The sequence below is a fragment of the Convolutriloba macropyga genome, chromosome 7, assembly GCF_964194025.1.
Source record: "Convolutriloba macropyga chromosome 7, txConMacr16.3, whole genome shotgun sequence".
Classification (NCBI taxonomy): Eukaryota; Metazoa; Xenacoelomorpha; order Acoela; family Convolutidae; genus Convolutriloba; species Convolutriloba macropyga.
The window spans coordinates 15,240,355-15,254,539 of NC_134474.1; the positions used below are offsets into that span (position 1 = coordinate 15,240,355).

Sequence of the window (14,185 nt, forward strand, 5' to 3'; positions counted from 1 at the left end):
TTCGTTGCATTCCCGCGCGTAGTGTCCCATCTTAGAGCAATTGTAGCAGCGGACTCCTTGCTTTAAGGTCCCAGACTGCTTCCTATCGGTGCTGCCAAAGTTCTGGCCGTAGCGGCTGGTTTCGGGGTACGGGTCGAACAATCGGCGCGGATTTCCGTCCTGATCTCCTGTTGTTTCTTTCGGTGGTCCAGGGATTACCGAATTGACAAATTTAGTCATCATTTCGGACATCCCTTTAATCATGTCTGCCTGATTCTTTACTTGTTTCTTCATCTCGTCCATTTCTACCTTCATCATGTCGGGTTCCATTTGTCCACTCACAGCTTGAACATGATGTCTTTCCACGAATTGGTCTGACTGTTGAAGGTACCTGGTGGTTGCCAACCGCCTGCGCTGCCTCATTCTGGATCCTCGACTGATTGCGTCGATGTTAAGGGCCCTATCAACAGCATCATTGAACGTGTTGGGGTCCTCCCGCAGAAGCAATTCCTGTATCTCTAGATCAAACAGCCCATCGATGAACTGCTCTCGGTTCATGTTATCCCTCGTAGCTGCATTCATGGTGGCATTGGCAATTTCCCCAAGCGACCTCACCCGTCTGGAGAACTCTCGAATATCCTCTTTCTCACCCTGGGCCAAGTTCTTGAACTCTGTTCTCGCTGTCCTCGGATTCCTGTAGGGTGACATCCTCGGGTCCAAGTACGTCATCATTCTTGCCAGAGTGGGAGCGGGTTGATCTTGCTCCTGAACTCGATAGTGTCGGGGCATGGCATTAAACTCCTGCATCGCCCAACCAACAAGAAGGGTAGGTATTGTGCTTCGAGCCTGCTCATCCGTCCAACCATGTTTGTCCATGAGGTATGAAAAGTGGGCTTTCCATGAAAACCAATCGGGAAACAACGCCGACGGGAACTTTTCGGGCCTGCCAGCTGTGTTGTTAACCGCTAACTGGTTTTGAGCCACGACCACAGCCTCCGCAAAAAGCTGTCTTTCGTTTTCGTTCATTGCTTACTTATGAACACAGGACTTCTTCGTCACGAACGGAGCTCGGATTACTCTCCGTGCTCAACTGATTGTAAGTGTACTCGAAGAGAACCGGCCCACCCAGGAGCGCCACTGTAGAATTTCGTATTTAGTCTAGGTTAATAGGCGGGGAGACACTACCACCCGAAATCCTAACTTGAAAGGTTTATTTTGGTGGAAAGGTTTTCTACAAAGTTTACTCACGGTGTCCCCGGCTTGCTCTGTCTCCGGCTCAGAATCAACTCGGTTGCTCAAAGATAAATTGATATAATTTGATAGTATAAATCAACAGAATCAAGAATAAATCAATTTGGGTTTTAAGCAACAGAAATTAATTCAAATTAAGATAATGGAATTTATCACAAGATCCCAAACTCTCTAAATCAAACTGAGTAAGTAAAGTTATCTGCTCTGATATCAGCCTCACGAATCTCTCGTTCTTGGCTCTCGATATTCTTTACAAAAGTCTTTCTTCTATCAAGAAAGACCAACTTCACTTCACAACAGCTCTTCTCTCTCTCTTTTTTATTACTTAAGTTGAACTCCTCTACGATGTCAGAGTTATTTGGAGCCTTCTATAGCTCTGCTGCCACAACAACAACCATGTTGGTTTACTCCCTCTTGGCAACTACTCGTATCACGACGTATTACAACGCGTGAACAACAACTTTGTTCAAACCGCTGCTATGGACAACAAATGGTCCTCACTTACGTAGAGTTCGTTATGACTTTAAAAGAACAATTGAATGACCTGAACGCCTTCTTTATACATTGCTGACTTCTACTTAAGCTATTCAAACTAACACAAAAGCCGTATCAGACTCATGACGCTACCAATTAATCAACCGGTCAAACTATGAACTCAAGAATCTAAGCCTTATTTGGAAGTCTAAAGTTCCCCCCATGGTATCTCTAAAACAAATTCCCTGGAATTGACAACAGCGGAACTTGCCTCAAGGTATGCACTAACTCCCTATCAAGTTTGAGCATGTTGAGGTAAATTCCGAATCATAACTAACTTTTATAAATTCGGTCACCCCCAGAAAATCACTATTTTACCTACTCAACTTTCAAATCCACCTTAATTTGTCCCACCAACATTCGATTCACCAAATGGTGTTCAAATGCAAGCCATTATAGATGCTAACAACTTGTTTAGGACCGATTTTTGAATTTCAAGTTGTATCCATTTTTATTGCGACATTTTGCGAGAAAAAGTAGGTTTTCACAAATTTTACAGTGTTAATCGCTCAATTGGCTGGTGATGGTTTCTTATGACTTCAGATCTCTTTGCTTTCAATATGTATTTGTTCATTTTGTTTTTAAATTTGGACCGTATTTATTGTTCTTCTGATTGTTTTTTCAATTAACCGTTTTAGTGACAGTTCCCATTGTATTCAAACGAGAAATAATTAAAACCATTTATCATTTTTATTCAATGGCTAAAGTGGATCTTTTCTGCCATCGCTCACGCTCAGTTTGGCACCCCCATTTATACATGTTTAAACATACTGTTAAAGCTAAGTAAGTTATACATAAAGATATACGGACAATATGCATTTATTAAAAGCTAGCACAGTTATAGTTTGAAAGTATTATGTATTTCAACCAGAATTTGTTGCATATAACGTAAGCATCAATCAAAATTTCTGCATTGTGTCAATAATTGGTGTTTATTGAATACAAATTATGACTCGATTTTAAATTTTTTAAGGAAAATATGCCTTACTTTAAGGAAAAATATGCCCTAAAATAAAAAGGAAAATAAAAAGGCTTTTTTTAGGAAAAAATATGCCCTAAAAATGCCTTCAAATTACCTAGACGCTCTTGTTTTAACGAATTGCCAATATCGCTCTTACAATTCGCAAAAACTTGGATTTTTTGGGGGGTGGTGGCGCTAAATAACAGATATATAGGGGTGGGGGGTGCACTAGCGGAAAAGATCTACTGAAGTCTATGATATCTGCGCTATGTGCAGTCCAAAAGCAATAGAAAGCTTTTCATTTTTGTCCCATTCTGTTGTTCTGTTTATTACTTTATTAACTACTGACAATTACAGGTCGCATCGGATTCTTTATAGAACACATTCTTAGTAAACCAATTCTGTTTGTAACATTGTTTTTCATAAAAAGAATTATGAATGTTTAATTTTGTTCTTATACGTAATTCAGGACTTGTATTGCTCTGTTTTTTGTAATTGCTATGGTCAAACCATTTATGTTACTATCCTTCAGATTACTTTTTATTATTGATTCGCAAAAGGATGTAATGTTTTTCAGCGATTGAAAAATTCAATTTCTTCAGTAATAGAACCCGAATGCCATATATGGATCATGGCAACGTAGTATAAGGGTGTAAATTTATCACTATGATTATATTCTACCGGGTGGAAATAAAAGAATTCATACTTTTCAGTTTAGAGTTTCTTGCAATGATATAACTCGCAGCCTTGAAAACATAGCTTTCAAAAGAAGTATCATAAACCTAAATTCTATAAACAGCATTTAATCTGTACAATTTGCACATAAACGCAGATAACAATTGAAGCTGGCTGATTTTTAGCTGCAGATGAAAAAAGTTTTTGTGTAACTTCAGTTTGAAGAGCAGAAGCGGTTGAGTTGATAATTCGAAATGATTGACGTTTAATGAAGTACGCTATGATTGCAGCGGTGATAAATGAGCTTGGGTAGATGAAGTTAAAAGTCTATAATTGATCGATAGTTAGCTGATGGATCGGAGGGTTTTTCTGAGCCGTCCTAGACGGGAAGGAGTAGGCTCTGGGGGGATATGGGGGCTGTGAAAGAGGGAAGGGGAGTAGAGTGTGATGTTTTAGAGAAATATTGGGTGACCGGCGGCTTTTTGAGATACTCCTGTTTCACAAACAAACGACAAACGAATCGCCAATTATTGTCCTAAGGTTATTGCGTAACTGTGAACAAAATTCTTCAAAACTGAAATCTTTCTGCACAAAATGCGATGAGTATTTGATAAAAATGACCCCTGACCGAAACAATTTTTAACTTTCTTTAAAAATTTCGGTTTATCAGGTCCCAAGAATAATGTTGAACGGCCATCTACCAGCTAAAGTCATACCCATTACGAAATACGCGACATTCCATACAGTAAAAGCTAACGGAAACAACCATTTCGAAACTTCGTCCGCATTATCTTTCGAAAACGAGTCCAAATTAATAATCCCGAACAATTTCCCTCGCCCACCTGAAACCCGGTCTTCGTGATAACCGAGTGAATTCGTCGTTGATACCCGTTTCGGCTTTTTAGCACCCCGATTTCGAACTTGAGAAAAGTCGTGCATGTCAACGACGACTTCTATCGGGTTGTCTTGCAATCGCAACGTTTTCGGTTTCTGTTTCGGAGAACTTGTGATCGAATTTCTGTTCACAATTTTGTTCGAAATCACACATAAAGAATCGTTTGTGTTATTACTGTTATCATTAATACAGCTTTTGGTTATGAAACTTGTTTCATGCGTTCCTTTGCCGTCTGGCCTGTGGCCAAATTCTCCATTTTTCATACTGGAAGTTTCGGAAACGCTGTGAGGTTGCAGGTTGGATTGTCGGGTTTTAAAAATAGTTTTGGCAAAGTCCATTGTTTTGCGGGCCGTTTGAGATCGAACGGGGGGCTCGTATGACACGAGGGCGAATTCAATCAGACTGGCGAATACGAAGAAGAAATTGACAATTAAATAGAGGTCGGCCATTTTGAGGTCGGCGATTCCCGGGAACCTAAAAAGTAAACAAAATTGCACAAAAACCACATTTTGACATTATCGACTCCTTTAGCGATTGAATGAATTGCTTGAACTGCATTTTATTTTAACTAGATAGCAATGAATTGTAGATTTGTTTTGTTTTGCCGATTGTATCTGGGGTCATCTTGAGTTTATGATCATATACAAAACGAAGGGTTATGGGGGGGGGCAATTACCTTTTAAGAGCTACATTTCTTTTTCAATTATGGATAAAGAGTCAACGAAATGACCAAATTTTGTGCATTTTAATGTTTGGTTCAAAAGGCATTGCTTTATGGATTCAGAAAAAGTCGCTTGAAATGTGTTTAGCATCTTGAGTTCGTTGTCCTAAATTTTAATTCAGAAGGTTTTTGTTGATTATCATTTTTTAATAGCATTTTGTCGGTGATGTTTAGTTTTAAAAAAGAATTAGAAACAAGATTAAAATATTTCAAATTCATGTTATTTACTAATGATAACCTAGAAACTGTTTGCCTACTAATGATAACCTAGAAACTGTTTGCTCAGCTCTTAACTTTTCTGTAACACACCAAAGAGAAGGGTTATCAATTTCTCTAAAATTTTCAACAAGAAACATTTTTCAGCCAAAAATTTTCAAATTTGGCTGTGTCTTAGCTCATAAGCAGATACCAAAAATATGAAATAAGAATTTTCTATAACCATGGAGACAGGAGAAGTTTTTAGAAGACAATATCTGTTTTCAGAAAACCTACCAAAAAAAAACAAACGAAAAAAGAAACTTTCTGAAAAATATTTAACAAACTAATATTTAATATTTTTTTGCAATCCTGGAAACCTTGCTAATGATATTCTTCCAGTGCAGAAAACTGATCTCATATTTGCGCAAACACGATCGAAATACTGCAAAGTTTTTAATTCTAATCTATTTTTGAGTTTTTAAATGAGATATTGGAGCTTTCAAAACCAAACTTTTAATTTTTTTAAGAATATAACAGAACAAAAAAATTCTTTAAAGCTTCCTCTGCATACAGCAAAAGATAGCCCTTAGACGTAATTCGGCTGAACATTCAACAATGATTTCAACCCTTAGGGGATAAACTATCAAATTAGAGCGGGCTGCTACAGATCACACATTACGGGATTTCCTTATGTATGCCGATCTAACTTGATAAAGGATATATCAAATCGAAGGCAAAGATATATGCCTAAGACCTGTTTCTGCTATAAGTTTCAATTTAAAGATTGGGGGGCTGAAAAAGTTCAATTTATAAAAGAGTAAAATTTAAAGTACAAGCTTACTATTTACCAATGAGTAGTGGTGTGGGGATGAGCTGTTGGGGTAATTGGTTTCACACTTCTTGTTGCAAATTGACGAATTGTTGAGTTTATCAGAAAAACTTAGAAAAAATAGCAGAAGAAAATTTTGTTTATATGCAAGTTGTTAAATTGTTGTCTTCTGTTTAAACAATTATATTTTTTAGAAGATAAAATAGTTGACATTTTGCGAATATGAAAAAGGTCCATTTTTTGCGGAGTAGCTCAGAACAATAAAAATCTTATCCTGCTTCTTCTTCTCATCATTATCAGCGAAACATCGGGCCGATAGGGGTCCGAAAACCACGTTCACATTTAAAGTGAAACGGTTTCGTAATTTTCCTATTGGCCGCGAAATCGAGAGAATTAAGTCTGCTCATCTCATGAAACTATTATTATTTTTTCTTTTAAAAAATATTTAAAAACTGGGAGTCTTTGAGCATGTTGAGCATGTTCATCCGTGCGTAGGCGCCTTAATTGTTCCCGTTCTGCTCTTGTAACCTTGAAATTTGTAGGGGATTTTATTGCTTTTCATCAGATGCATCTGTTTTGAGTTGCAAATATCAGTCAGAGAGCAGGGAAATTGAGCAGTATTAGCGGCGCCTACTCATATTTAGTTCTATTTCTAGTTTGGATTTGGTCCTGGATAATCCAAGCCTAAACTGAGGCTCATTTAATAATTAGAAATGTAAAGGCTCAAACGCTAATATATTATTATTCTAAGCGCGCGTTAATTTTTTGGTTTGTGCTAAGAATGGTGGTAACTAAGCTTAAATGTATGCGGTCGATTTGCTTTGCGGCGGGATTAATTATCCGTTCGCTCATTTGGAGCAGCTCTGTTATACTACAAAACTAAGCAAAGAAATTTTTGTTCAGGCCTCTACCACAAATAGAGTTCTTGATACAGTTTCTTGTTTAAACAGTACTTGATAATTGAGAAGAAAAATTGGTCGCTGGGATATTATGTTTTTGCGTTTTTGGGACACAAAGTACATGTGATCAATTGCATTAATTCAAAAAATGTGGGAAATCTGAATACTGGTTAACTTGTACAAATACAATTTTGTATTTTTTCCACTAGTTATGACTCCAATGAAATAATTTGGCTTCAATATATTATACAACTAGGTTAAAAGTCTTCGATAAATCAAGGTCCTTGTGAGTCAAAAACAGTCCACAGAATGTGGAAAAAAACGGCAGAACTTAAGAGAAAACAGCATAAAGAAACAAGAATAATCCGTAGTTTTCGTTTGCTGTTTGCTTACGGCAAACATGTAATTATAATAATAATAAATTAGTTCTCAAGTTTATTGCATCGCCTGCATTTATAAATTTACAAACACCAAAACAAAACACGAAGGACATCAAAAGGTCTTTAGACCTGTCAAGTGATGCCTTTTAATTCTTCTCAAAGTCTACTTATTTGTTAATTCAAACCCTCTAAAATCATATTTTACCATGGTAATTACACTTTCCAATCAAACTTAGAAACCCCTAAGAAAATGTTTAATAAAAAGGCCTCCTACCGCTCCTGTCCAATAGTCCTATCACAGGAATGAGTCATCCGAGAAAATGCTAACGATCTCTTACTGAAGAGTTTTAAAAACCTCAAATTTCTCTTATCTTGAAGCCTTATATCACATACCTTCGTATGACAAACATCTACGTCAGTTTGTTTCAAATAGTTCAAAAAAAATTTAGGGATAAAATTGAAGGATAACTTCACAAAAGATGTAGACCATATTTCATTATGGTTTCACGAATTGAAAGGACAGGTCTGTTTACTTTCTTTTTTGTTTTTGTTATTTCAAGGATTGAACTTTTTATTTTTTTTTGTTTTTTTGTTATTATGATATTCGTTAATAATAATAATAATAAATTAACTCTCGAGTTTATTCCAGTGCTTGCATTTATAAAATTACAAACAACAAAACATAACCCGAAAGGACATCAAAAGGTCGCTAGACCTGTCAAGTGATCCCTTTTAATTCTTCTCAAAGTCTACTTATTTGTTAATTCAAACCCCCTAAAATCATATTTTACCCTGGTAATACCACTTTCCAATCAAACTTAGAAACATCTAAGAAAAGGTTTAATAAGAAGACCAATTTTACAAAAAAATTGCAGCTCGCTTTACTACTTACCAAAAAAGGTTAACAAAAAACCTTTTATCTATAATAAATGAGTCTCCAAAACAATGTAAAAATATTGTTAAATCCTGTGCATTAAAGAGCATAGTTTTTGAACAATACTTTCATCCATTTTAGCTAAAACATTAAACAAGCGTCCTAATCTATTTATCTCTGACTTGTTTCTTAGCTTCGTTTGCAAAAATGTTGTTTTGACTAGATGAGTTCTTTCATTTAATTGTATATTCTTTTTAATTAATTCAGGAAATGAGTTATTTAATAAATTGCTTGGATGTTCATGGCTGAGAACTCTTGACAGTAATTTTCATCAGTTCATATATGTGTACCTCTTTAACAGATAACAACTTATGTTTACATTGCAGTTCATCGATGAATTGGAATCTCTTAGCTGTAAATAACAAACAAAAAATTGCTTTTATTGGCCACTCCACCATACAACAAAATCCCTTACTGTAATATTGGTTGAACGTAATTTTTGCATAATCGGACTAATTTGTGTCTGCTGAAAAAGTTTTTACACTGATAGATGGCCGCTGTTAATGATTTCATCTGAATAACTATTTTCTCAATGTGTGATTTGAAGCTCAGTTTACAATCTATACATACACCCAAAAACTTAATGTGGTCGACAAATTCGATGTTGTAATCATGAAATTTTCTTTCAGGTGTCTCATTAGTAGCAACAAAACTTATAAACTTGCATTTATCTATATTTATTGCAAACTTATTTGATTCCATCCAAACTGACACTTTTTATCTTGTATCATTAATTCCATCATCCACCTTTCCGTAAATACTTGTATCATCAGCAAAAATAATTACGTTACAGTTTGTACAAAAATCAACCCTAAAACAGAACCCTGCGGTACATCGCAAAAAAATGCTTTTGAAGGATGATCGCCGCTTGCTAAATGAAACACATTGTTTTCTGTTGGTCAAACATGAATTATGAATGTCATAAATTTTCCCCCTCAGACCATACGCAAAACAATTTTGGAGCAAAATTTCATGACTCACAGTATCAAAAGCTTTTGATAAATCAATAAAAACTCCATAGTAACTTTCTTTCGAACACAAAGAAATTCCTATTGTTTCAACAACCTCCCACAGCATCAATTGTGTTTTTCTTTGCCTGATATCCAAACTGTGCCTTGTTTATTACCGAGCACTTAGCCAAAAAAGAAATGGGCCTTTTCTGTAGATATTTCTCAACAATTTTGGAAATAATTGGGAGCAGTGATATTGGTCTATAATTACCGAATTCATTTTCGTTGTCAATTTTGTACAGAGGTATAACATTGGCATTTTTTAAAGTTCTAATTAATGCATCCCAATAACGTTCTCCTGCAGGAGGGAAGTGATTTTATGTTCCAAGTTACTTGGAATAACCAACGACTCTTGCGGTAGGTTACAAGCACTTTATGTGATCGTGAGTTTGTATCAAAAATAAAGATGAGCCTGCAAAATGTACTTGTTGTTGTTGAGTTTCTTAAATGTATGTGAACAGATTGCTACTAAAGTGGCTGAAAATCAAGGAATGCGTAGATGACTATATCTAATTATATTTTTTTACTTCTTAAATAATAGATCTTGACTTGACTTGGGAAGGCGCGAAAAATAACAGAAAAAAAATCTCAACAAGAAATTGCTGGGTACAAAATATATCAGCGTTATTAATCAAATCATAACAAAATGGTCTAAAGCAATTTAGGAAAACAAACAAGCCACTCATCGAGAATTCAATCGCAAGTCGACCAAAGAAAAACTGTTTAAAACATAATTTTGTCCCAACTGTGCTTTATTAAGCACTTGATGTCCCTTTTATGATTCGCTGGTTCGAAAAAATATAAATCACAAATTAAGATAACTGACGAACAATAATGCCTTGAATCCTAAATTCATTTGGGACTCATGATCATAATTTCCAAGAACATTTTCCTGTTTGACGCTGTTTTTCATGGAAAGCTTTTTGTTTGAGAATAATCCTTATTGACATTTTCTCTGATTAAATCTATTGCTTGAGAAGGCTTCGGCAGTCAAAAGTTCTGTTTTGGGATTAACTTTGTAATGCTGGACTTTTTTTACTTTTCTGGTTCGTGATTTTTTCTGGAGTTTGTTTTGTACCGATATATTTTGTATTTTTGGACCCTTCGGTCTGGGAATATCTTTCCTAGTAATAAGCGGATTCAAATTTTGCAAGAATCTTGCAAGCAGAATGGAAGTAGTAGCTATTCCCTTCTAATATTGCTTGCAAGATTCAAGCAAAATCTTGAATTCTTCGGTTACTAGGGTCTTCAGCTTGGGATTTTTTCTTGTATTATCCGTTCTCTCTTTTCTTAGTCCTCAAATGCCTAACGAAGCTCACATTGATCACTATCAGAAAAATATTCCCTAAAAAATTAGCCACATTTCCGATTAATTTTGAAACAATACATTTTGAAAGGTTTCCACTAACAATCATCGTGAAGCTTCATACATCAGAACGTTTCTATATTTTAGAGTAACGTTCCTAAACACCCCAAGTCCGGAATTGCGAGGTACCAATTTACCCTTTTAGTAGATCATGGAAACTGTAGCGCTAAATCGATTACAGAGTCAATCACAAACAGCATCAGCTGGTTGAATTGGCCAATTGATCGGATGGTCAATTTCATCCACTTTTAATGGCCCAAATGGGACCGGATTTAAAAGAATTGAACCGGATATTGTCGAAATAAGATGGAATGCATTCAGAATTTCTTTTTCTTGTTTCTTATTAAATAAATTGACAGTTTGCACTTGAATAGAGGGTTAGAACTTTTGGGTCTTTCCCATTATAGCCCCCCATTATGGTATATTTACCATTATTGGGGGGGGGGGTATCATATCACTACGCTGGGGGGGGGGGGGGGTTTGGGGGGAGGCTATAATGATCCGCACTTTTTGTTGCAGTGCCTGAAGTTGACTTGCATGAATTTAAGTCATATCTTAAAACGCGCAAGTTGCGTGTTTTAACTAAGGTTACGTGACTCGATAGGCGGTCTCGATAAACGCCAGAAGTTCCCAGGGCTTCAAGCAGAGTCACGTAACGTATTTTAAAATCTATTCCTCCCCCCTCCCCCCTTGAATTTTTGCCCCCAAAATCGAATTTTCTAAGTAATACTTACTGATTGGCAGTTCCGGTAATGAGGGTTATTTCGGCCAAGATCGTAGTGATACTGAGAGAAGCTCTGGCTGGGATGGCCCTCTTATCGATCCAGAAGCCAACCCAACTTAGGGCCACAAGGGATATTGAGGGCAGGTACATTGTGATGACGTATATACTCAGTTTGCGAACCAGTTTCACTCCCAGACACAGAGTGACGTAGTTGTAGTCTGAAAAAAAATCAAATATTGACCACTTTTTAGTTCACGACCAACTTTTATGACCCCTAGAGCACTCGGGAGGAGGTTTCCACTCCGTTATTTTCCGGGAAAATCCTCCCCCCGGGCACTTATACATTTCAAGTGTTTAGCCATTAGTCATCCGCCTGTCAGCTGTAGTTAACGCCTTGTGACGGCAAGTGACTGTCATGGGAATCTAAGGTACCCCAGTGATCCACAAATACCAGCAACGGCTTACTATGAGGCCTGATAAGACAACAACTAGATCTCAGACCTTACACGATAGAAAGTCTTATAATCAGAAATTACAGCATGAAACAGATTATTATTATAGCGTTCTTTGACTTGAAAAATACACAAACGCTCATTGCCCTGATGGGATTAATAGTTGCTATAATATCCAGTGCCATAGCAAAAGTGTAAACTGAAAAAATTTCCTAAGATGCGCAATTTACTTGGTGTTCATAGGCTCTTTTGACTGATTTTATACATGGACCAGATTTCGTCGGCTAAATTATTAAGTCGAGTTACCAGATTGAAGAAATACATCGTAAAAATTGAATGGAACTCGAAAAAAATGCAAAAAAAATTCTTTCACCTGACGTAATTTATTTCTTTTTAATTTTTTTCTCTCTTTTCTCTGTTTGTAGCACTTGTCGGTATATAACATGTCTTATCAGATCTGAAGCAATAACAACACTAGTACAAAGAATGCTCATCTTACGGTGCGTCTTATCAGACCTTCAAAGATAAAAGTTCTTTTGGTAGAATTGAGTATCTTATCAGACGTCTTGTCAAATCCGGTGACGCTAAAAAATTTCCATGAAACAAATCCGATTAAATTTTTGTTGTACAAAAATTTCTCAGATCTAAAGAGATAAAAAAAACTTTGTAGCAATGAAAATTTTTGCTTGAAGATATCTTCAAAAAATTAAGAAATCAAGAAAATACAGCAAAATACTAACCTTGCGTTATTTCTCAGAAGTTTTGAATTGGTATCGAATAAAAGAGTTTTGGCAAAAAGGTAGGAAATTTCTAGGCGGTTAATTCAACAAATATTGATCTTGATAATCAGTGGCAGTTCTGACTTTCTCCCAACAGAGCATATTCAGAACCTTTAATGAAACTTAGAATTATCAGCTAAAAATGGAGGTTACTTTTCAATTAGCGGATGAACTTGTTTTTAAAAAAATGGTTTTGAGGCTTTTCTCATATGATTAGGTTAAAAAAGAGTTCCTCGGACTTATTTATCCCAAGACATCAAAAAGATAAGCAGCAAAAATACGGTTAGCATTCGGGACTCTTTCTTAACGCAATTTCCTGCTTCTAAATTAACGTACTAATATACAATCTTGGTTTTTCTCAGCGGTAATAGTTTTTCCTCAATTTCAAGTTCCTCGGATTGCTCAGTAGAGTCGGGTAGAGAGTTATAAAATAATTGACTTTTTCGAGAATACAGTTTGACCGGTTCAAGCTTTTAATTATTTCAGATTAAGTTCTGTGGTAAATTTGCCATCTTTAATTTTTAACTCTAATAATTGCTTGTGATTACAGCTCGGCATTAAATCAAATCAGCAAAGCTACTCTGAAAAAATAAGTAGTTTTACATAGATCAATCACTATATTAAAATCTTCTTGGACTTGGTCATCAAGAAGAATGACCACAGACGCCTTCATAGCGAGTTTTTCTACTAAGAGTATTATTGGCAGCTCTGCTTTCAGGAGACGAGTTAGAACACGTCACTCTGAGGTTAGCATTGACTTTTTTTAGATGAACTGACTGCTGGAAGTAACCCACGTAGTAAGGAAGATTGAACCAGGTGGTCAATTACACGGTCTGCAGTAACCCTGAAGTACCTGATGGACAGAAGTTCTTATGCTCTTATTCAAGTGGTTGACACTCGTCTGGTTTGGTCTTGGAGTGAACCATGAAAAATTCTTCATCGCCATCCACTATTAGCTCATAGGATTTTGATTGAACTCTTAGTTTGACATATTTGTTTTGGGAACTCGATGTACTTTCCGATCATAGTTCCACCTATTTCACAATTATTTACTGTTCCTCTACAACTGCTAGACAACTCTAAATCGAACTCGCATAAACATATTTGATACACAGCCTCCAAATCTGAATATTAAAAGTAATGTAAGGGCCTGGTATAACCCTAATTTTTTCTTAGGATAATAGGTTTGTGAAGTTACCAATTCTATAGATTCTGGTTTCAGGCTCTATAGATTTTGGGTTCTTTTCGGACTTTGATTGGAATGCAATAATAGAAGGAATCTTTTGCGTTTGACCCTCCCCCCCCCCCCCCCCCCGAGCTTTCTGGGTGAACACTATTTGCAATCCCTAAGCGCATGTGCCATATTTGTACATTTTGAATTACTATGTAATGGCGTGTGCTCTGTAATTAGGGGTGCATAAAGTACTGGATAGGGGGCACAAAATGAAGAGATCCAAATGAACAACTATATGTGGTAGAAAATGACTCAAATGGACTATGGGAGTATATAACTGTTATTTTTAGACTGCACTCACTCCGCACTTCTTACTGGGAGATAAAACCTATTATCAATTGAAAACGGACATTATTGTCTATCG

General features: G+C 36.3%; 2 protein-coding genes across 2 annotated transcripts in view; both read right to left on the reverse strand.

Annotated features, from left to right (window-relative positions):
- The window catches only part of LOC142342638 (DNA-directed RNA polymerases I, II, and III subunit RPABC3-like), a 569,350-nt gene that overhangs the window by 370,762 nt on the left and 184,403 nt on the right, over positions 1-14,185 (reverse strand). The gene's annotated exons all lie outside the window — the stretch shown is intronic.
- LOC142342953 (uncharacterized) lies at positions 3,486-11,701 on the reverse strand. The gene is made up of 3 exons (XM_075394632.1): positions 11,620-11,701; positions 11,367-11,574; positions 3,486-4,769 (listed from the first exon to the last, which is right to left on the reverse strand). The coding sequence occupies exons 1-3, from the start codon at positions 11,699-11,701 to the stop codon at positions 4,067-4,069; spliced, it is 993 nt and encodes a 330-aa protein (XP_075250747.1). The 3' UTR covers positions 3,486-4,066.